Here is a 21453-nt window from a genome sequence, read left to right on the forward strand (position 1 = left end):
ATTTTTTCGGGTCTCTGCGACTATGTGCACCATATTCAACCTCATCTCCCTCAGTAAAAATCTCAGGAAAGCATGAACCCCCCTGGCCAGAGGAGCAAACCCATACATAAGCCATGGACGCTTAAACGCATCAGGTCTAGACTTGAAGACGTTAGACGATGATGTACTCATCAACAAAACACAAACACGAAAGTAATTCTGAGATGCGACAAATCCATATGGCCCTGTCGTTCCGGCCTCAAATACTGCAGATCCGCGGGGACAACAGAACACTGGTTAAAGGGGTACCTACGTATTTCATGCTTATTTGTGGTGCACAAAAAGGATAATTTTACCACAGTGCCCGCCAACCGGTGTGGGCCATTGAATACATTGTTGAATGGTTGGAGGACCCCGAAAAACTTTTGTGGAACCGACAGGTACCGAATCATCAAACTATAACGTCGGAAGTGGGAGTGCATCTCCTAGTTCGGTGGCAGGGCGCTAGAGTTTCAAAAGTGCACACAATACGTTTCTATGTTTCTAGTTTTAGAAGTTACAGTAGAGTGGCTCCAGTTTTGACATTTATATTTCCCAATTAAGCCGGCCGGATCCATTCTTTAGTTTATAGGGGCTGGAAGCTTTGTGCAATGTATTTCAAGTTATATGCACCTGTATACATATTATCGGTGAATTAGGTAAAATTTAAACTTGTCGTATATCACCTGCCGGCGGTGGGAGTTCCCGTGCCTCCTATCCACTGCGTGTTGCAACAACCTAATCGCAACCAGATCCTTAATTCAGTGATCGATCTACCACCGCCGCTGCTTACCATTACCCAAAAAGGCCACCAACTTATCCTCCGCTCCCTCGTCCAAAGGATCCACCTCACTGAGGTCACTATAATCTAGATCGTCGACCAACGTCACCTTTTCAGCAGTGAGATGCACTGGTGCCGGAAGCTGCTTTAGGTCAGCTTCCACCTCGATATAGTCTTGGTACTTGGCGGCGAAGCCGTTGTAGAAACGGGCACATACCTTGACCACATTATTAGTGAGTTTGTTTTCCAGCACAACAAGCTGGTTGAGCTCGTTCAAATGTTTTTGCAACTGGGCCACGCTATGGATCTGGAGTTGATCATTAAGGTTTGAAATATTTTTGAGGCTCACGTCACTGATCCGGCTTTTCCAATTGGTAAGCACTTTTTTTGAGTCGTACCGTTTGGTGAGCTCCTGTAAAATGATACGAATGAGCTGTGACACAGGGAAAAAGGACGTTTGCATCAAGTGCTGGTCAGCAAGCATGAGCTGTTGTTGTATATACTGTCTATGCAAGCTTAAGTCACTGAGATGAATTACCTTTTCTAGGTCCGCCACGAGGGTCTTGCCGAAATCGAGTTTTTCTTGCACCTCTTGGAGCGTATTGCTGCCGTAGAGAATTGACGACGTGTTGATCAAGTTGTTGTTCTTGCGGATCAACGGGGCTCCATTCTTGGATTCCCGTTTTAAACACCAATACCTGCAGATATCGTTACTCATTTGTTCAAGTTCAGCAAGGTACAGTTCCTTGGTCCTCGTGGGTTTATTGCCCAATCCTCGGAGGATTCCTAAATTGCCGTTATCGTCTATTGAATCCAACTTCATCTCGAAAAGCTTAGCAGAAAGTACTTGACTGAACCGTCGTGGAGCTATTGGGGTATTACTTTCGGTTTTCCACTTGAACATGTTCAACTTATTGTTGAGCTGCTTGTTCCGGTCAAGCTTATCCTTCTCAAGGTTCAACAACGTCAAATCTCGGAAATAAACCCGTGCTTTGTTGATGCCGTCGATGATCTCATTTTGGGTTAGAATGTAATCGGTAGGAGTGTGCTTATCACAGAACGACTTTAGAGTCAGTTTATCCTTGACAGCAGCGAGAAACCCTTTGGTCATCGACATATATAACTGAGCCCGTTTGGCACAGGTGACGTGGTACGCTTGGAAACAGCTGCGGTTCGAACACTGGACGCATGCTCCCATTTTTTGTTTGCAGATATAGCATGTGAGCTTCCACCTGCTCTTGGGGATCAGGTCAATTCCCTCGATTGGCTCCAAGTAGATCGGGTTGGCAAAGTACAACTCGTTGATCCAAAGGCCGCACACCACGTGACTCCACAATGAGTTGTCGAGCTGCTTGAATGCTCCTGTCTTGCTCGGACAAAAGCAACAGTCAAACTGCTTGTGCTGGTTGATCATACATTTCCGACATAACCACAGGCCTTCGGGGATGAATGCCACCCCATAACACTCCTGGTGCACGGCTATATTGCACCCGTCGCAGAATACAATCGCATTGGTGTTGTCTCCATCACTGTCGTTACAAACAGCACATTTCTGATCGTCAACGGTCCCAAACACTATCCCGTCGTCGTGACCGTACTTGTTGATGTTCAGCCCTCCATCGAGGTCGAGATCTATCGCCATAGTCTCCTCATCGCCTGCAAGTGACTTCATCTGGCTCTCAAGGTCCATCCACAAGTTCTCAAGGATGGTCATCGCGATCTCAAACACCTCTGGACTCAAATCGAGAGTGTTCTCCGGTTGCCGGTTACGATGCTCGAGGTACAACAGGTCCTGCTCGTCCATATCATACTCAGCCTGCTTCTTTTTGTGGCGGATCACTTCCGAAATGGTTTCGGTTTGGTTGGTTTGGAAAGGCCGGTGGTAGTGTGGTTTGTAGTTATAGAGCAGACGCTTGGAGTGTAGGTCCACAAACCCGTAGTCCCCGATTATGCGACTCACGTGATACTCTGTCGGCCGTTCCTTCGTGCTGGACTCTACCTGGCGGAATTGTGGCTCTTTGAGCGTTCCCATTAGTGGGTTGGTTTGTAGTAGTCGATCTTGGTACAGTTGCATCGATTGTGACAGGTGGGCCACTACAAACACGTTTAGGAGGCGTGTTTCGTCGATATCAGGGTATATTTCTAGAAGATCCCGCTCTTCCCGTGGTTTGGAGGCATCGGAGAGGCCCAGGGCTATATTTAAAGCGGTTTCCATTACTCTTGTGGTGGTGCGTTGTTTTTGGATTTGATCCACCGCGAGCAGCGCCCATGGCGCGCCAGGTGTCAGCGTGCATGCTTACGTAATAATATATCATTCACCCAAGTTAGGTCTAAATCTATAATCATATGTAAAACGTCGTTGGAGCATGTTTCTGATCTACCGAGAGTTTGGGGACGCTGGAGGTAATTTGCTCGACACTGGCCGCCCTTGAAACTGCGGTTGAAGCTACAGGGGTGCTGAATTTGGAGATGATGTTGGGGGACTCGCACATGGCTCCTTTCAACTTTTCATCTCCAAAGTCGCTAGAAGTCCGGGAAAGTGTATACAGTGCCCGAGGATCTCTCTGTATGTTCTGAAGGTTCTGGAGTGACTCCTTGAGTTTGTTTGCTAAGCTCAAATTACTAGCAGATGAGGTAAATATTGAGCTCGGGGTGTTGGATGCGAGTGAGTTCAAGTTCAAGTATGACGAATAAGACGATTTGGAAGTCAATGGACTCACAAATGGATGTGTATTAGCTTCTTCTGCAGTCATTCTTTTATCGGGATCAAGTTGGAAGCACTGCCGGATAAAGTCTTTTGCAGCACTGCTTATATGGTTCCAGTAGGACGTAGGCTCAAACATATAATCTCCTTTTGTGATAGCTTCCATAGTTTCTTCATCAGTTTCACAGTCGAATGGCATATATCCACAGAGCATGAAGTAGACAAGCACCCCGACTGCCCACATATCCGCTTCAAAAGAGTAACCTGATTTGTTAAGCGTCTGAGGTGCCATATAGCTGAGTGTCCCACATCTATTGTACAACTTTTCCGAAGAGGAAAGTACCCTGGCTGAACCAAAGTCAGCCAATAAAATGTTGGTGCTAGTTTTGGTCTGGAAAAGTATGTTTTCTGCCTTTATGTCCCTGTGGATGATGTTTTTAGAGTGTAGAAACTCAATGGTGTCTACCAACTGTTTTGTAACTTTCACAGCTTCAAACTCTGCAAGCCTTTCGTTGGCACCGGTGATTATCCGATCGAATAGTTCTCCGCCTTTTGCAAGGTCGGTGACGAGGAAGAAGAATTGTTCGGTTTCAAAATAGTCCACTAGACTAAGTAAATTTTTGTGACTCTGACTGATAGCCTTAAGGACACTGAATTCATTCTGGAGCATGTCTTCTATACCATACACAAGCTTCTTAGTGTACCGTTTGGCGGCATAATGCCTTGAAGTTTTAATGTTTTTGCACTCGAAAACCGTTGAATAGGAGCCTTCTCCCAACGCTTTTTTACTCACGGTGTAGTTGCATGGTGAGTCGAACTTGATGTAGCTGTTTCTTCTTTTGTTGGTGGCCTCCTTGGGGGGCCAGCTGGATTGTTCTGTCATGTGTGGAAAAAAGATGAATATATCGAAGGACGAGCAACTGAAGGAAAAATACCGGAAATATAAGCGTCTGGAGATCCTTCTCGGAAAATCTCACAATCTGGAGCACTGGGAAATAATCCGGAGAAATAATCCGGATCACGCTATCTTGAAGCAAAAAGCAATGTTGGGTGAACTTGAAAATACTGGACGAGAACTCCAGTATTCTGTAACCGGAGATGTACTGAGATGTGTTTATATCGGCAGGGATGTTGAATTTTTATATGGGTGCTTATTAGGATTGTTATGCTGAAAGCTAGGAAAGTATAGGGCCTGGTTGGCTGTGTTTTCCGCACACGACTTTCCCCGTCCGTGACACCCAAAGAGATTTGTTTGCCCCACACCTTATTTCAAGAGGAATTAGAGAGCTTGTGTTTGTGTGCTGGAAAGCAAATGATATTTGTACCCGGTATATTTGTAGTTCTCTAACAAGGGAATTTCGTCAATTATAGAAAAGGTTAAAAAGGCACAACGGATCCCAAAATATTGAAAGAAAGAGAAGAAATAATACCCATTCTACCAACATCTCTCAGATCTCGCCCACGCTTATTCTAGTTACCTCCCTATCTTTATCTACCTCGTTTCTGTATTCTGGTCCTTGATCAAGAAGCAATCCTGCATATGCGATGCTCGCTCTTAAAAAAAATTTGAGATGGAGATGAGGTTTTCTAACGATTTAGCAGAAGCGACTATGGATGCCTCTAAGCTCAATTTAAGTTCTTTGAAGGACAAAATTGCCAGCAAGTTGAGCACTAAAGGCAACAAGAGTGCAAAGGCAAGTAAGGCTTCGAAGACAACGCAAGGAAAGCAGGACCTGAAGCCCCTCAGCCATGAAGATGAAATATTGCGTCGCGAAGCTTTGGCACTTGGAGCCACAGAAGACGATTTGGTTCTCTTGAATGGAGTAGAATCTGGTGACGAAAGTGAACAAGAGTTTGAAAATGCAACTGGTAAGCTGGATAAGCTGTTGGCTTCGGAGTTGAGCCTGTTTATGAAAGGTATTGGCTTGGAGAGAAAAGAAGTGCATGTGGTGAGTGATGACGATGTTCCTGAGTTAGTCGGAAGTGAAGATGAGGAAGAGGACGAGGAGGAAGAAGAGGAGGAAGAGGAGGAGGAGGAAGAAGAGGAAGAGGAAGAAGTAGAAGAAGTAAAAGAACAAGAATCATCGGAGTCGTCAGAATCGTCAGAATCATCAGACTCAGAATCCGAAGAAGAGACCGAAATTCAGGTCGAGGAAAAAACTATACCGAAAGAAAAGAAAAACCCAGACAAGGTCACTGACTTTTCAGCAGTTGACAGCTCGAAACTTGCAATTCCCTCTCGGTTAGACTGGTACAACACTCCTTTGGAGACAGTCACAAACCCTGAAAAACTTGATCGTTTTGCAATAGAAAGATTATACGAAAGAGCCCAGAAAGTGGTTGAGGATGATAACCAGACTTATTTGAAGGAGTTCACGTCCAATAACTCCCAAAGAAAGTTTTTATCTCAAATTTTATCAGATGGTACGTTGAATGATAAAATCTCTGCCTTGACCTTATTAGTCCAAGAATCTCCCTTGCACAACCTCAAAGCATTTGACACCTTACTTGGCTTCTGTGAGAAAAAATCCAGAACTGCAGCTTTGCAAGCCATCCACGCATTCAAGGATTTATTAGTGAATGGATTACTTCCAGACAGAAGACTTATAGCCTTCAACAAGAGGGCAATGACCAGAGAAATATCTGACACTCATTTGGCCATATACTACTTTGAGGACCACTTAAAAAAATCATACTTTAAGTTAGTACAAATCTTGGAACACTTGTCCCACGATCCCATTGTGCATGTTAAAATGAATGTTGTATCACATATTTTCGACTTGTTGAAAGCAAAGCCAGAACAAGAAGCCAACTTGCTTAGACTTGGTGTGAACAAGTTGGGTGATTCAGATAACAAGGTGACCGGGAAAACCTCCTTTGCAATTTTGCAATTGGAGCAGGTTCATCCTGCGATGAAAAAAGTAATTGTTGAGTCAGTGGTTGATACTATTTTCAAGCCTGGTAGTGAATACAATGTTCAGTATTATTCCGTGTTGACGTTGAATCAGACGATTTTGACCAGAAATGAGCCAGAGATAGCCAATGACTTGGTCAATACATACTTTTCATTGTTCAAGAAGGTGCTTATTGAAAGTGATCCTCAAACGGCTGAAAAAGGTGACAAAACCCTTGGTAAGACCCAAAAGGGCAGAAAGAATTTGAGAAAAAACTTCAAAAGAGGAAAGAAGGGTGGAAGATCGGTCAAAGTGCAAGAAAAGACTGAGTCTGAGCTTGCAGAAGAGAGAAACAGTAAGTTGTTTTCTGCTCTTTTGACAGGGTTAAACAGAGCTTTCCCATTTTCCAACTTGTCCAACGAAGTTTATGACCAGCATTTGGACACCTTGTTCAGAATCACTCACTCTTCTAATTTCAACACTTCTGTCCAAGCATTGGTGTTGGTTCATCACATCATTTCCAAACAAGCCTTGAACCCAGACAGATTTTACAGAACCTTGTATGAATCTCTTTTGGATCCGAGACTACTCAATTCTTCCAAACAAGGTATCTACTTAAACTTATTGTTTAAAGCATTAAAGAGTGATACTACTGAGCCAAACAGAGTATTAGCCTTCGTCAAGAGAATTGTTCAAGTTTGCAGTCATTGGTTGAATGTAGGAACCATTTCAGGAATGTTTTACTTGCTCACAGAGTTGAGCAAAATCTACCCCGAGGTTGGAGACTTGTTGGTGAGTGAGGCAGAGAGACCAGAAGCTGAAGACAAGGTAAAGAAAGAAGAGCAGTACGATAGTCGTAAGAGAGACCCTAAGTTTGCAGGAGCCAGCTCGTCTTGCCTCTGGGAAGTCGTACCATTTCTCACCCATTACCATCCTACTGTATCCATCTATGCCGAATCATTTTTGGAAGGTAAAGACCAGACCAAGCCGGATTTGGGCTTATACAGCTTAAGTCATTTCTTGGACAGATTTGTGTACAAGAATGCCAAACAAAAGGCTATCACCAAAGGTTCTTCTATTATGCAGCCCTTGGGAGGAAGTCATACCGGCTCCCTTTTGGTTAAAGCCACCAATGTCATGAGTGGTGATGTACCTGTCAACACCGAAGACTGGTTGACCAAAAAGACTGAGGACATTCGTCCAGACGAATCATTTTTCCACCAGTATTTCACCACCAAGGACTCCAAAACGAAGGCAAAAACCAAGAAGAGAGCTAAGGATGAAGATGAAGAAGACTTGGATGATGCAGAGATTTGGAGTGCGTTGGTGAAATCTCGGCCTGAAATCGAAGACGATGATAGTGAAGGGTCTGTTGGATTTGGAGACAGTGATTTTTCTGACGACGATGGAGAGATCGAAGAAGAGATTGACGAAGGCGAAGAAGAGATTGACGAAGGTGAAGCAGAGGGAGTGGAAGAAACTGATTTTGCTGATTTCGATGGAAAATTGGACTTTTCAGAGGGAGACAGCGACGACAACCTCAATTTTATCGACGAGGATGATGAGATCAGTAGCGACGGCGAAACCGACACCAAGAAACGGGGCCGTGATGATAGCGACAAATCCAGCAACAAAAAGAAGAAACTCAAGCAGTTGCCCGTGTTCGCATCTGCTGACGATTATTCGCAATATTTGGATTCTGACGATGACGACTATAGTTAGATACATATAATATATACAAGCCGAACCGGCGAAACAAAACCTGACCCATAAGGTACCGACTTCCACAAATATGGCACAAGTCTCGAAGCCACCCCCCAGAGACCAATTACATCCCGTTCAAAGATTTTCCGCGTTACATAAACCGTTGAGAAAAAGAAACTCAAATTGCCTAATTCGATTGACCCGAAAACCGTTTTCTTTGTCTCACAGATATGCAATAATCGCTTCCAAAATCTCGAAAAAATTCCTCATTAACCTCCCTGTCGCGTGAGAATGAACTTGCATCAGGACAACTTTGGCACCTTGAACCAAGAGTATGATATCTGTTTGTTAGGTACGGAGAGCTCGGGCAAAACGTCGTTGGTGTTGTACTACATTCATAACCGTTATATTGAGGAGGAAAATGCCCCTGAAGATTTATATACAAAAGTGGTTCGGACGGGTCACAGCTACAACGAAGTCACTATTCTCGACTTGAATCCGCGGCAAGACAACTATTCTTCTTCTAGGAAAAGACAGCTCATGAACAATTCAGGAATGGTGTTTGCCTATTCCATCACAGACCACCATTCTTTCCATGACATGGAGCAGTTGTATGAGCAGGTGGTGGAGTTGCGTGGTGGAGATCAGATGCCCCCGGTGGTAGTTGTGGGCTTGAAAAGCGATTTGGAGGATGAGAGAAACGTCAGTTACGAGGAAGGGAAGCAGTTTTCTGATCAAATAGGGGCATTGAAGTTCTTGGAAGCTAATTCCCGATGGGGCACAAATGTGGACAAGGTGTTTGAGCCTCTTGCGGAGATAATCCGCCAGAAAAAGCTGTTTGGCAGACGGTTGTCCCAGGTGGCCATTTCTCCTAGAAAGTCTCCGCTAGCTTCCACACCTGAAGGACTGCCTAGAAAAGCCAAAAATCATATAGGAAGGATAGAAGAGGAGGTGGTTAAATCAGAAGATTTTCATTCCGCTGAGGTGGTTCCAGTGAAGCACGAGAGCCCCAGTAAAAAAGATGAAAGCGTGATGGAGCAGGTCCATGAGGACACTAAAAACAGCTCCCGATGTTGTGTTGTGATGTGAGACATAGGAGTGTCACACGACTATGACTTGAGTGTCGAAAACCCATTATAGAGGGAATTGAAGGGAACAATCAATTATAGAGCAAAATTATAGACTTAAGCATTTTTATAGAATACCATCAAAAATTGCCAACACCGACGGAAAGAACACAAAAACTGTATGTGATAGCTGGCCTACCTCAGACACATCGGAAGTCATTCATGGCTGTTTTTCTTTGGTCTATTTCTTCATGGAACCCTGTTCGTCCCATCCAGCTTTGTTTTGCTCTCCGTGCATACTTCGGTGCATAATCGAATCTAGGAAGAAAACGCGAAGGCTCTAGTGAGTAAATGATTAAATTAGTTGGTACAATAGATAATTTTCTATACAACGGCAGCGTCATCGGAAACATGAGAGAACCCTCTGAACTGTTCTTGCATTTCAGATGTCAACACTGTGTCTACAGGAGTCAATCTTGGAGTTTCGGAGGTGAATTCCTTGTCGAAGTTGGAGTAGTCATGCTCGCTCGTCAATTCTGGCAAGTATGGTGGTTGGATGTTACAGCTCAAAATGTCATCGAAGTTCACATCGGCAAAGTAGGGGTGTTCCATGATCTCAAGGGCGTCTCTTTCTGAAGAACCTAATCTCATGGATGGGTCTTTGGTTAACAATGCCTGGAGAATCAACACCGTTTGACGAGGCATGCTGATAGGATACTTGACATCATCATGTTCAATAGCATTGAAGATTTCATCTTCGTCATCACCTTTGAATGGGGATTGACATAAGAGCATTTGGAAGAGAAGCACACCAAATGCCCACCAATCAACGCTCCGGGTGTACTCTTTGCCTGAGACAATTTCTGGAGCCATAAACTCTGGAGTACCACAGAAGGTGCCGGTAGTGCTCTTATGCCACATGTTCTCTTTACATAATCCGTAATCACCGATTTTGATGTGTCCCTTGGAAGTCAATAAGATGTTATCCAATTTCAAATCACGATACACAATTCCGTTATCATGGAAATGCTTAAGGCCCAACAACACTTCACAAGCATAGAACTTGGCACGCTTGGCTGAAAACCTGGAGTTCTGGATATGCCACATCAAATCACCACCCGAAATATACTCCATGACAAAGTAGATTCTGTTTTCCGTTTGAAAACAACAGTGTAAATTCAATAAGAATGGATGCATTTCCTTGTTTGCAGTCAAAAACACTCTCTTTTCTGACTTCACACTTTCTGCTTCATCATTTTCTACAATGAAATCCTTCTTAAGCACCTTAATAGCACATAAATTATTGGTATGGCGAGATTCTGCCAACATCACCTTACCAAAATTACCTTTACCCAACACAGCCAAGAACTGGAAGTCATCCAAGCCCACCTTCTTTCTCCGGCGTCTAGAGGCCTTGTGTGGAGACGATTTTTCCTTTTTCTCAGCAGGAACAAGCTGTTCAGGGACTTGTGAGGCATACTTTTCTGGCTGGTGCGTGTAGTCGAATTCTTCGGGAGCAAAAGGATTGCTGGGTTCTGGTTGTGCCAAAAGTTCTTCAGACTTTGTAGACATGAATGTGTAGTCTCCAGGAAATTCCTGCTGCTGCTGTTGTTGAAGAGGAGGAGGGGGTGGTCTTCTTGCTTGCAGTTTGTAAGGATGCTCCGAAGTGGAGACAGGTACTTGGTACTGATCTGGAATAGCTGTAGGTAGTGTGTGGTTGAATCTGTCTTGTTCATCGTATGGGTCACCGAACTTATCAACACCTCTACCTATTTGTTCAGTAGAACCTCCTGATTTTTCGTAGTGTTGAGGGAACTGATGGTGTTGAGGAGTAGGTGGAAGCAGGTGTTGGTATGGTGAAACTGGAGGAGCAGCAACTGCGGTGGAACCAGAGCCAGAAGTGTCAGAAGAAACCGAAGACAAAGCTTTATGGCCGAGGTTGATCGGCTCCATAGGAGGGAACCCAGTCCTAGATTTAAGGGGCTTTGTTGCCTTCGGAGTAGGTTTGGGGGTGGACTTGATGGTGGAAAGAATCTTATTAGCCATATCCATAGACATTCCACAGAAATCGGGAACCAAGTGAGTACACTGGGTATGGCACATGACACCACATTCGGTGCACTTCCTGACATTCTTTCTTCCCCAGGGTAAGATATAACCACAATGGCAACACCACTTTGTCCCTCTGTTAGCGGTGGGCTCAAACCGATGAGGAATCCTGTGGTTCAACTTCGCTTCGTCCGAGTCAAGATCAGCACTAGACTTAGAAATACATTTGGTGACGACCTTCTGATAACACTTCCGATGACATAAGAGACGACAATCCTGGCACTGGAATCCCGTGTAACGCAAAAATTCTCCACAAAGGGAGCAGCACATAATGTTGTAGAACTGTTTCTGCACAAACTGATGGCCGTGTTGATCGAAAACCTCTTCTTTTTTTGCCCTAATAGCACCTTGACGTCCCAAAGCTCCCATGAACTGTTTTCTTGATGAGTTGGACTTGTCAAAACTTAGAGTGACGAGCATTTGTCCCACTGGCTCGAGATTAATCCAGGTACTAACAGACACTCTTGGTGAATCAGAGGTAGATTGGACTGGAGGAGAGGGAACTGGCACCGGGTTCAGAGATCCAAAAGAATCACCGTAGGAGCCAGTTCCTGAATTGGCACCAGCACCGAAGGCATTACCAGATCCAGGACCCTGGTAGTCAGAAGCGGAGGCAGCCGACGCAGTAACCCATCCCTCATTTCCATCATTTGCAACCTTTTTCTTTCTAAGTTCTTCAGCGATATCACTTAATAAAGCCCAAGCCACGGCTACAGGAACCAAAGCAGAACCGGACTTGTCGTATACAGCAAGCTCAAGTTCATGGCTCTTGTCGATATCGATCACAAATTCTTCGTTCCATTTCCCATTACGGCTAGGCTTGGTTTTGGCTCTTTCCACATCATCCACCTTGACACAAACCAAGGACTCTGGCCGTTTCAGAAACATTGGCAGAGCAATGTGATCAATATCCCGAACACACGTGATTGTCACGTACAACTTCCCCAGAAGCGGACGACGGGCATACTTGGGGGTATTCATCATCTCCATGTCACGAGTCACCTCTTCCACATCGATGTGCATGTCCTGGTACCGCTTCAACGCCTTATTGAGCAATTGAATCCGCTGGTCGCTTTCAACACGACCGCCTTCGGCGGCTATCGAGCTGCTTTTGTCACCGTCCATCAAGTAAAGTTGGCTGATTTTCTCGTTGGCAGCCTTATATTGATTTTCCACCTGGAGTTTGAACTGCAATTGTTGTACCATGTATTGAATCCGGTGGCCCAATGAAGGCCCATCATACTTGATGAGATCGAACCTCGAATACACCGGACGATGGCCATTTTGCTGTTGGGGTGGTTGTTCGGATTGCTGTTTTTGTTGCAAAGATAACTTCGATAGAGTTTCTTGCAAATAATCGATATTCGATTGGGTTTCACGGATCTGATTATTGCACCGTTGGATGACCTCTGAGTTGGTGGTGGTTCGTTTAAGCGATTGGAACCCTTGGATCAACTTGGTTTCTCTATCGATTTTGGCTCGAATGTCGTCCAAGACTTTTGAGTTTCCTTGGGACATTGAGAACAGTGTGAGACGGGAAAAACAAGGAGGAGGGTGAATCAGACAGTCAGATTCAGAAAATGGGTCGAACTACACGAAACACTGGATTTTTGAAAGGATATATTGATGTATAGGCAACAGACCCTCAGCGATTTGGTTTGTGTTGACAGCCCGATTTGCGCGCTAGAAACGCTAAAAAAAAACAGAGCAGTCGTGCAGAGAGCTGGGAAGGGGCACGACCAGTGGTAGGTGGGATGTATCCCCATGAGTGATATAATTGGTAGCTGGTCAAGAGAATAAGAGATTCGCCAAGGAGGATGGGACTGGGAGTCCAAGAAGTATTTGGCTCAATAGGAAAGCATGAATTTTTCTTAATTAACTCAATTATTTCTTGATTAGGAAGTCTACACATGAATGATAATTAAATAGCGAATTATTATATGATCTAGTTCTATTAGTACATTGTGCATGGGTGCGTGGGTCAGATGAATTTTAAATGCATGGTTAAATGGTTCATTCGTGGTTATAAGCTGTTACACTGACAACTGCAATCTGGCACTGGACAAACATAATGCTTAGCGAACCACTCCTCAGCATGGAATGCATGGCAGCCGTGGTTGCAACTCAAGCAGAAACTGAACCATTCCCTGAACCTGTTCTCTATGAGAGACGCCGATGCCGGTGTAACCAGGGTTTCAAAGGGCACAGGTGTTCCAAGCGAAAGAAGACACACCGAACACCGGGGAAGTTGTGCTCCACAGTGGGGACATGAATTTGTATCATTACGAGTGGCTCTGCGTGGTGGAAGTTGGGGCTTGGGTTTGGACTGGCCCCTAGTTGAAAGGTTCTTGGAACACCTTGGACATTGGAGGTACACCTGTTTAGGAACGGCCGAAAGGGTAGGCACACCTGTAGAGGTTCGGGAGAGTCTTGTGCGATGGACATCGAAGGTGGCTCTGGTCTTAAAAAGACTCCAGCTGTTAAGGAGGCCTCTGTACGAATCGATCCAGTGGTCGATACGCCTGTCAACAAGATACCGGGGAGACCCAAATGAGGCCATCAACGCAGCCGTTTGCACGTCACTGGTACGATCAACGTACAGCTGGAGCAAGTCGACTCCACGCCCAGTGATTCCCGTTAACATCAACCCTTCCAACTCTCCTTTAGTTACCACATAGTCGGCAAGACGATGCAAGTAGACCGTCAAGTCCTTGTCGGAAAGGAACCGAAGGGCCACTCCAAGCCGTTCTCTCAACGGCAAACTGTGCTCATCCAACACGTCCCACCAGTCATTATCGGCAATGAACGCAAATATGGCCCTAAGGTATGGATTATCCAACTCCAGGGCCATTTTCCGGCACTGATCTTTCCACGGACTATTGACGTTGGAGTCTCTGTAGGCCAAATAAGCAGCCACGGCGGTGGCGATGATCCGAAGTCGTTCTTTGGGCGACAGTGACAAAATAGAAACTGCCCGGTCAATGTGACCGTGGAACACCGCCCAACCAGCTGCCTTTTCATAGAACCCAAGAGACACGAGGATCTCGAGTCGTTCATCAAACTCCTCGTCGCTGAAATACCATCCCAGCACAATCAAACAAAGCTTTCTTTGGGCTTTATGTTCACTGGCACTAGGAATGTGAATGGCTGCAGCCTTCTTGCCTTTTGACAGAACAATGGCCTTGATGGTTTGGGCAAAAAATTGTTCCAGGAGCGGTCCGTCTGTGTTGAACCGTTTGGGGTTGGTCAACTTTTCTATCCCATTCCATATACCTATGACCCCAAGAAACCCAAGATCCACCCCATGTGACACCATTGTTCCCTTGTCTAGAGACTTTTTGGCGAGACTCAACCATTTCCAGGTGTTTCGGAGAGCTAGTTGATTGTCGATATCGTCAATGGACTCAAGAACCCGAATATTGAGCTCGCAGTCGTGGCTATAGCCCAACACGGCTCTACGGCGTATGGTCCAACAGATATCGTTGCGGAGCATGTCCGAGGTGCCAAGCATATTCCACACGGCGGCGTGGTCGTTGAGGTCATGGCCGTTTTCGATGTTATCGGTGTTTTCATCGTCGATTTCGGTGTTTTCGTCACCGTCTACAACAGGAGGGGTGTTTTCTTCCCGGAACCGGTTCAAGTCAGCACTAAGCAGTAAATCATTAGCACGAGACGGTGGTCCTGGAGCTGGCTCGTCCAAAAACCGCGTGAAAGCTCCTTCTGGACCCACTATGGAGAATTCGTTATTGGAGTTGAAGTCAAGCGACTCAATGCACTCAACGGCCGGCATTCGAAACACCGACCCACTCTGCCGCATACACACAAAAGAGGTGGAGGTGGCAGCACGGGCATCGGGAGAGTAGTCGAACGAAATGACACGGGAGTAGTCTGCCTTTACGTCGAGCACGAGACTGACGAAAAGGCTATCATGGTCGGGGCGGTACAACTGAGCCGATTGGGCCTTGAGAGCGGCGGTGGCCCCGACGGCGGCGCCAGCACTAGAGCTGATGACGGGGGTGGTGGCAGTAGCGGACGCATCGTCAGTAGCAGGCACCACGCCCGTGTGCCAACGTCGGATCAACTCGCCGTTAAAGATGGATGAGAACTCACCCCGCCGCACCGGCGAGTACCGCAAGCACGGCCGGGCATTCTTCCTCGAGGTGTCTAGTAACTTATTGAACTGTAGCACCGGCAGCTCTCGATTCTTGCGGGTCAACATCCGCCGGTCCCAGAGCGCCAACAGTCCGTCTTCGCCCAGCGACAGAAAGTTATGGGGCTGGAACGGGTCCACCGCTAGGTCGAGGGTGCACTTTGCCGCTAATTGGAAAGCTGGAACTTCAGCACGAATGTCGAATTCTCGCAAGTACTTATAGCTGCCACAAAGCAAATGGTCGGGGCGATCAGGGTAGAAAAGTGCCGATAACACCGCCTCATTGGGAACGTAGCTGTGGACCGGCATCTGGCGGGACTCGCTGTCGAGGCTCCAGATTTGAAGACTTGTATCTTGTCGGCCTTTATCGAAAGCTGCTGCCACAAGCGAATGACTGAACGAAACCGCGTTGCACGGCCTACTCTGTTTGGGGCGGAGACGTATAACGGTGGAGGAGTTGTCGGTCATATCCAATACGCCGACGGTACCGTTGATTTGGCCAACGGCAGTGAATCCATGTTGGAATTGGGAGTAGGTGGAACACAGGATATTGTCAAAGCCACCGCGAGACACAGTGGGGGAGATGGTGTCGGCGTCGGTGGTGTAGAGAATGATCTCATCGCCGAGGGGAGTGACGGCAACGAAGTGTTGGGTGTGTTGGCCGTTGTCCCAATTGGCTCTGATGATGGTGCCGCTCATAGTGAGAGATAGTGCCAGTAGAAGCGATCACTGAGAGTAAAATGCGACTCGTGGACTGCGACAAAATGCCACTGGTAGACCGGGCAATTGGTAGAGAATTCGACCAAATGGCGCGACCCCAGCCTACGGTGCTCGAATAATTGTTATTTATTTTACATATATAAGCCATCTAATTAATCACAATATCCTCATCTTCTCTTGTGTGCTGCTCGAAAATCCCTTCTTCTCCATAGGCTTCGGCGTTCTCTTCAAACTCTCTATTTCGTGGTCCTTTCCAGGATACCTGTCTTTTCGGTCGCTGGTGTTGTTCGATTTGAACAACTGTGTAATTCTCGTACGGAAACTCATGAGGACAGAAACAACGGGAGCCAGTCCCTGTTTTATACCCCTTCTAAACTATACTTCTGAATGTGACAGGTGAAGGATTTTCATTAAGGTTTTCACTAAGATCTGTCATACTCGGGAAGGGTCTCGATTAGGACAATACATCGGCCGAGCATAGATATATGAGTCATGATAAGCGGTTTTTTAGGAAGCAGAGATGCGGCGCGGAGGTCTGCTCTTTGTGTGTAATGTATGCAAGAGAAGAGAGACATGAGATGAGATGAGGTGTACGGAGATACGGAGCAAGTATGATGAGATTTTGTTTGCGTCTGCACCTTTGTGTCAAGTTTGCATCTGTCCCGTCGTGAAGCTCTAGCATTCAATTATTTTCAATTTTTCAGAGATTTTCTAAACTCCATAATCCACCAAATGACTTCATCTCAAGGTATCTAACAATTTTCATTATATCTATACATATATTTTAACGCTTCTTCTCGTGCTCCCGGATGATGAACGAAACGATCTTGATCAAGTTCTTGAAACTCTTCGTAGATCCCTTCACCTTAATTAAATGTAAGCTTGATCGGTTGACCATATCGATGACCTCAATCTTAAACTTGAGCTTTCTGCCGTTAGCAAAGTTCGAGGGAACCAACCCATCTATAATACCAAACTCTTCGTCAATGTTGAAATGGGTAAGCGAGCCTTCGAATTTCTTGAGCTCAAGAGTAGTTCGGATAATTTCAAGAAGCTCAACAGAAGAGAGTTCCGAGTTAATCGTCGTGATCTTATTCTGCTTGTTATTTGGGGACGATGACCCTCCAAGTGAATGGATGATTTTCATGAACCAATTCTCCTTAGGAGCTTCTAGTTCCTCGTCTTTCGACATAGGAGGCTTTGGAGCTTCACGCTTGGGCCTTAAACTAAGTCTTCTCAATACGGTTGTGTGAACCCGACCAGGCTTGGAAGGCTGAATTTCCACTGGTTTAGGACCTGAAATCACCGGTGCCGTTTCAGTGACGGGCGAAGATAACGGCAGGTTTGCCTCAACTAAGGACACTGGCTTGATTGGTTTGGTCATTAAAAGGGCGTGCTGAGACATGATGGTGGATATCGTACCTTGATGGTCATCCAACTCCAACTGTTGAGGCCGGTGCCTACTGCTTTCATTATCCTCTTGGTTATAGCTTCCTTCATCTTGGCCAAAGCTTCTCTCTTGATTAAAGCTTCTATCTTCTTGATTGAAACTTCTATCCTCCGAATCAAGCTGGCCTTGTTGCAGATCTCTATAATTATCATTATTCTCCTGGTAACTCGACGAAGTATCACGGTCATACGCCCGAGAGTCCACTTCAGTATCAGAGCCCTGTTCATCTTCGTCGTCGAAATCCTGTTCGTGTTTGCTGATTTCAAATTCGTTGGATTCGTTCTCTTCAACATTAATGGTATCAGCCAAAGAGGTTGTATCCAAGATGTTTTGCCGCAGAATGCTAGCATCGGGCTCGTTCTCCTGAATAATACCTTGATCAGTAATGGCATTCCTCATCAACGTTGTGTTGTTCGTTTCCTCTTCATTGTCACTTACAGAAACCGAAATGAACTCATCATCTTTGTTGTAGCTGGTTGCTAATCCCTTCAAATCGATAGTAGTGGACTTCTTGAGTTGAGACTTGGACTTGTGACGCACAACAGTGCCACTTTCGCTCTTGACATTCACATTATTGTAGATCTCCAGTTCAGGGTTAAACAGGTTAAGCAACCCATTAAAGGAGAATCTCGAAAATCGTGGATTAGGAATCATGGGTCTTTTGGAGTTGAACACCTGAGACAAGTTGGTAGAAGTTGCTTGGAAAGTAGATCTCACAGGTGACATCTTTTGAGCAGAAGTAATTGCTTCTGTCGTCAACACTATGCCTTTAGGAGCATCGGGTCTGTTTGGTAAAGCCGAAGTGGGAGGTGTCAGTTTCTTTCTAGTACCTTCCTTATCATCAGACAAAAGCGAGGAGTACTTTGGGGTTAGGTTAGGCACCTCATCCTGAGAGGGTTTAGTCACCGCATCCTGAGCGGGTTTAGCCACCGGTTTCTCCAACACGTTGAACTCCTTCAAGGAAATGTTCATGTTCTCTTTATCAATGAAGCTCGATAATCTCATAGAACTAGATGTTTTCACCGTCTTCTTGACCAAGAATGGTTGGTTGAGCTCGATCCCTAAGTTCTTCAACACTTTAGTTGTGTTTTCATTGACTCCTGTACGTCTCAAAGAGGCATATGAAGAAGGTGCCGCCAACGATTTTGCTCTCAAGAGTGAACTAATACCAGCAATACGGGGGTCAAGAGATTGAGATGGTAAAGGAGGTTCGGTGACATTTCTTCTGGGGGAAGCAGACAAAACAGCGGCATTTGGAGGGAGCCGTTTACCTGAAGGCTCTGTGTCTGAGTGCTCAAGATTACTGTCTTTCTGGGAAAGGTCTGAGTCCTCATCGGTAGACAAAAAGCTATGAGAGGGAATTGTCAGTTGTTCACTTTCTTTCTGCTTTTCTTGTTCATACTTCAATGCCCTGGCCTCATTGATGTCATGGACCTTCTTAGCCAATCTGCGTTCATGTCTTTCCATGGCCGATATGTTATTCTCTTTATCATCATGAATCATCTTACTCAATTCGTTACCAGTTAATTTTCTAGTTAACTTTTGAACTGGTTTGGAGCTGGACCGTGAAATGGTAATACTCTCATTCAATTTCATTGATTTCTTTTTGTTGAACGAATTGGATGCCTTGAAGGAATTTGAAGTGTTGGTGATGTTATTCAAAGCCTTTTTAGAAGAGGTCGATTTCTTCAACAGCTTTTCTGGAGATCTTGAACTAGACTTTATGATCGACCCACTCGACAAATCAAGGTTATCATCAATGTGGTCATTTCTATATTTCATCAACAAGTAATAGAACACCTTTTCAGGATTTTTTTCGTGAGATAACAACCTACTCATTATAACTTCTTCGTCACAGTTGTGGAATAAAATCGATAAGTTCTTTAAGATCTCCTTATCTACCTTATTGGAACTATTGAGGGGTTTGATGTTGAGATTATGATAACCAATACCTCCAGCACTAGAGGGTAAGTTGTTAGGATACTTAGTTAATAATGGATGTTTGAGAATTCCTTCGATGGTAATTCTTTGGTCAGGGTCAACTCTCAACATTCTCGATATTAAGTCCTTGGCTTCTGCGGATAAGTTAGCAGGCATAATGAACTTGCCGTTTTGGACCTTCAACAACAACTTTCTGATGTTTTCATCGTCAAATGGTAAATGCCCTGTTAACAAGGCAAATAAAATAATTCCACAGGACCAGATATCAGAAGGAGCCCCGTGATAGTTTTTACCAGCGACAATCTCAGGTGAAGCATAATGTGGAGAACCACATGAGGTTTCAAGTAACTTTTCATTCACTTCCAAGGCAGCCATACCAAAATCAGCAATCTTGATGTTTTTGTTGAAATCAAGAAGTAAATTCTCAGGCTTCAAGTCTCTGTGACATATGTTAAATTGATGCAAGTAACTGATACCGTGGATGATCTGCTTGAAGTAGTTGACGGCCTCATATTCTTGCAATTTACCTCTTTTAATCATGTAATCAAAAAGCTCACCTCCTTCAATATACTCGAGAATGAGATACAAATCGTTCTTATTCTCCCAAACATCAAATAGTCCCATGATATTGGGATGGTTGATGAGCTTCATTATAATGATTTCACGTTCAATTCCGTATGGTAAGTTTCTACCCGCCAAGTTTCTGTACTTGGGGTTTTCAAGTTTCTTGAAGTTGGACTTGGGAACAATCTTAACAGCAGCCAACTTGCCGGTATTGATGTTCTTCGCCAAGCGGACCCTTCCAGTGGAGCCTCGTCCTAGGGTACGGCCAAGCTTCCAAGGCCCGATACGGTTCTGACTTTTGCGTTTTTTGTTGGAGTTGTTTGTGTTTGTGGATATTTGAGAGAGCCTTTTACTGGCATTAGTGACCGACTGAACCACTCGGTCGACGTTCCAGGACTCTTCGTCCACAGGCGCCTGTGGAAAGTCGGCGGACAGCTGGGGGTGAGATGCAATAGAAGTCATTTCTAAAAGGTGTTAGTAAACACTAATGAAAACGTCAATGGCGGTAAGAAGCACGTACAAAGATGCGGAAAAAGGGCAAAGGAATGACAAGGGTAAGGAAGACTGTCTATGCGTTCACGATCACAGGAGGGGGCCTTCGCAATGCTAAATTATGCTGGTAGTTAAAGTTAAGTAAAGGAAAGTTTTTACAAATTGTAGATTGAAAAAGTTAGATCAAAACAGAAAACAACGCGGACGGTTTTGTGTTGTTCACGGCTGTGGAAAAAAAAAAATGGCGACGAGGCTAGGGCGACGTGGCGGGAACGGATAAGGTGGGAGTGGTGAGAGACAGAGCGGCGCGACACGAGATGCACGAGGGGCATTGTTTTTTGGGGGGTGTATAAGTAGGGCACGAACAGGGGGGCGTTGGTAGGACGGAGGCACTCCTCAATGGGGCAAACAACACCTGGAAATGGTGGATTGTTTACATCGGGGCCGCGAACCAAAACACGCTTTGAGGTCGCAGTGAGACGCGCGACATTGACTTTCAAGATTATATCCGAGGGGGAAGGATGATAACCGGTTGAAGTAACGACAATGAGTCGAGGGCGCCGAGCAAATGTCGCGAGTCGCCTGTGGTCATAGTCATGTCTCGTATCTGATATCAGCAGATGTAGGGCAACAAAGTGCGAGTCATCTGCAAACTTATCAATTATATGCAAATAGATATAGAGTTTTAGTTTGTATATGTAAGGCGTGAACCAGATAGACATATGTACCAGTAGTGATGTGAATGAAAGGTATTCGACGGCAGGTGACAATCCCTTAGTGTCAATGATCAATGAATCGACAACCCCAGTACCGCGGTCTCGTTTCAGAATGCTGGTCATACGACATTCTCTGCCGCAGT

The 21453-nt window shown here is 45.2% G+C and overlaps 7 protein-coding genes across 7 annotated transcripts; 2 read left to right on the forward strand and 5 right to left on the reverse strand. All coding sequences in view use genetic code 12, as the record gives it.

Moving 5' to 3' along the window:
- Window positions 1-791: 791 nt before the first annotated feature.
- Window positions 792-2831, reverse strand: PSN45_003784 (uncharacterized protein; the record flags this gene model as incomplete). Its single annotated transcript, XM_006686689.2, has 1 exon — window positions 792-2831. One exon carries the CDS (start codon window positions 2829-2831, stop codon window positions 792-794), a length of 2040 nt encoding a protein of 679 aa, XP_006686752.2.
- A 310-nt stretch (window positions 2832-3141) lies between these two features.
- cmk1 (Calcium/calmodulin-dependent protein kinase type I) lies at window positions 3142-4386 on the reverse strand (the record flags this gene model as incomplete). The annotated part of the gene is made up of 1 exon (XM_006686367.2): window positions 3142-4386. One exon carries the CDS (start codon window positions 4384-4386, stop codon window positions 3142-3144), a length of 1245 nt encoding a protein of 414 aa, XP_006686430.1.
- A 694-nt stretch (window positions 4387-5080) lies between these two features.
- MAK21 (RNA-binding ribosome biosynthesis protein mak21) lies at window positions 5081-8119 on the forward strand (the record flags this gene model as incomplete). Its single annotated transcript, XM_066158158.1, has 1 exon — window positions 5081-8119. One exon carries the CDS (start codon window positions 5081-5083, stop codon window positions 8117-8119), a length of 3039 nt encoding a protein of 1012 aa, XP_066014255.1.
- Window positions 8120-8392: 273 nt separating this feature from the next.
- Window positions 8393-9190, forward strand: PSN45_003787 (uncharacterized protein; the record flags this gene model as incomplete). The annotated part of the gene is made up of 1 exon (XM_006686365.1): window positions 8393-9190. The coding sequence occupies one exon, from the start codon at window positions 8393-8395 to the stop codon at window positions 9188-9190; it is 798 nt and encodes a 265-aa protein (XP_006686428.1).
- Window positions 9191-9552: 362 nt separating this feature from the next.
- Window positions 9553-12795, reverse strand: PKC1 (Serine/threonine kinase; the record flags this gene model as incomplete). Its single annotated transcript, XM_006686364.1, has 1 exon — window positions 9553-12795. The coding sequence occupies one exon, from the start codon at window positions 12793-12795 to the stop codon at window positions 9553-9555; it is 3243 nt and encodes a 1080-aa protein (XP_006686427.1).
- Window positions 12796-13222: 427 nt separating this feature from the next.
- Window positions 13223-16126, reverse strand: PSN45_003789 (uncharacterized protein; the record flags this gene model as incomplete). The annotated part of the gene is made up of 2 exons (XM_066158159.1): window positions 13223-13228; window positions 13655-16126. 2 exons carry the CDS (start codon window positions 16124-16126, stop codon window positions 13223-13225), a joined length of 2478 nt encoding a protein of 825 aa, XP_066014256.1.
- An 805-nt stretch (window positions 16127-16931) lies between these two features.
- On the reverse strand, window positions 16932-20564 carry HSL1 (Serine/threonine-protein kinase hsl1; the record flags this gene model as incomplete). The annotated part of the gene is made up of 1 exon (XM_006686360.2): window positions 16932-20564. The coding sequence occupies one exon, from the start codon at window positions 20562-20564 to the stop codon at window positions 16932-16934; it is 3633 nt and encodes a 1210-aa protein (XP_006686423.1).
- Window positions 20565-21453: the final 889 nt, after the last annotated feature.

This window comes from Yamadazyma tenuis, chromosome 5 (genome assembly GCF_029203305.1).
Source record: "Yamadazyma tenuis chromosome 5, complete sequence".
Classification (NCBI taxonomy): Eukaryota; Fungi; Ascomycota; class Pichiomycetes; order Serinales; family Debaryomycetaceae; genus Yamadazyma; species Yamadazyma tenuis.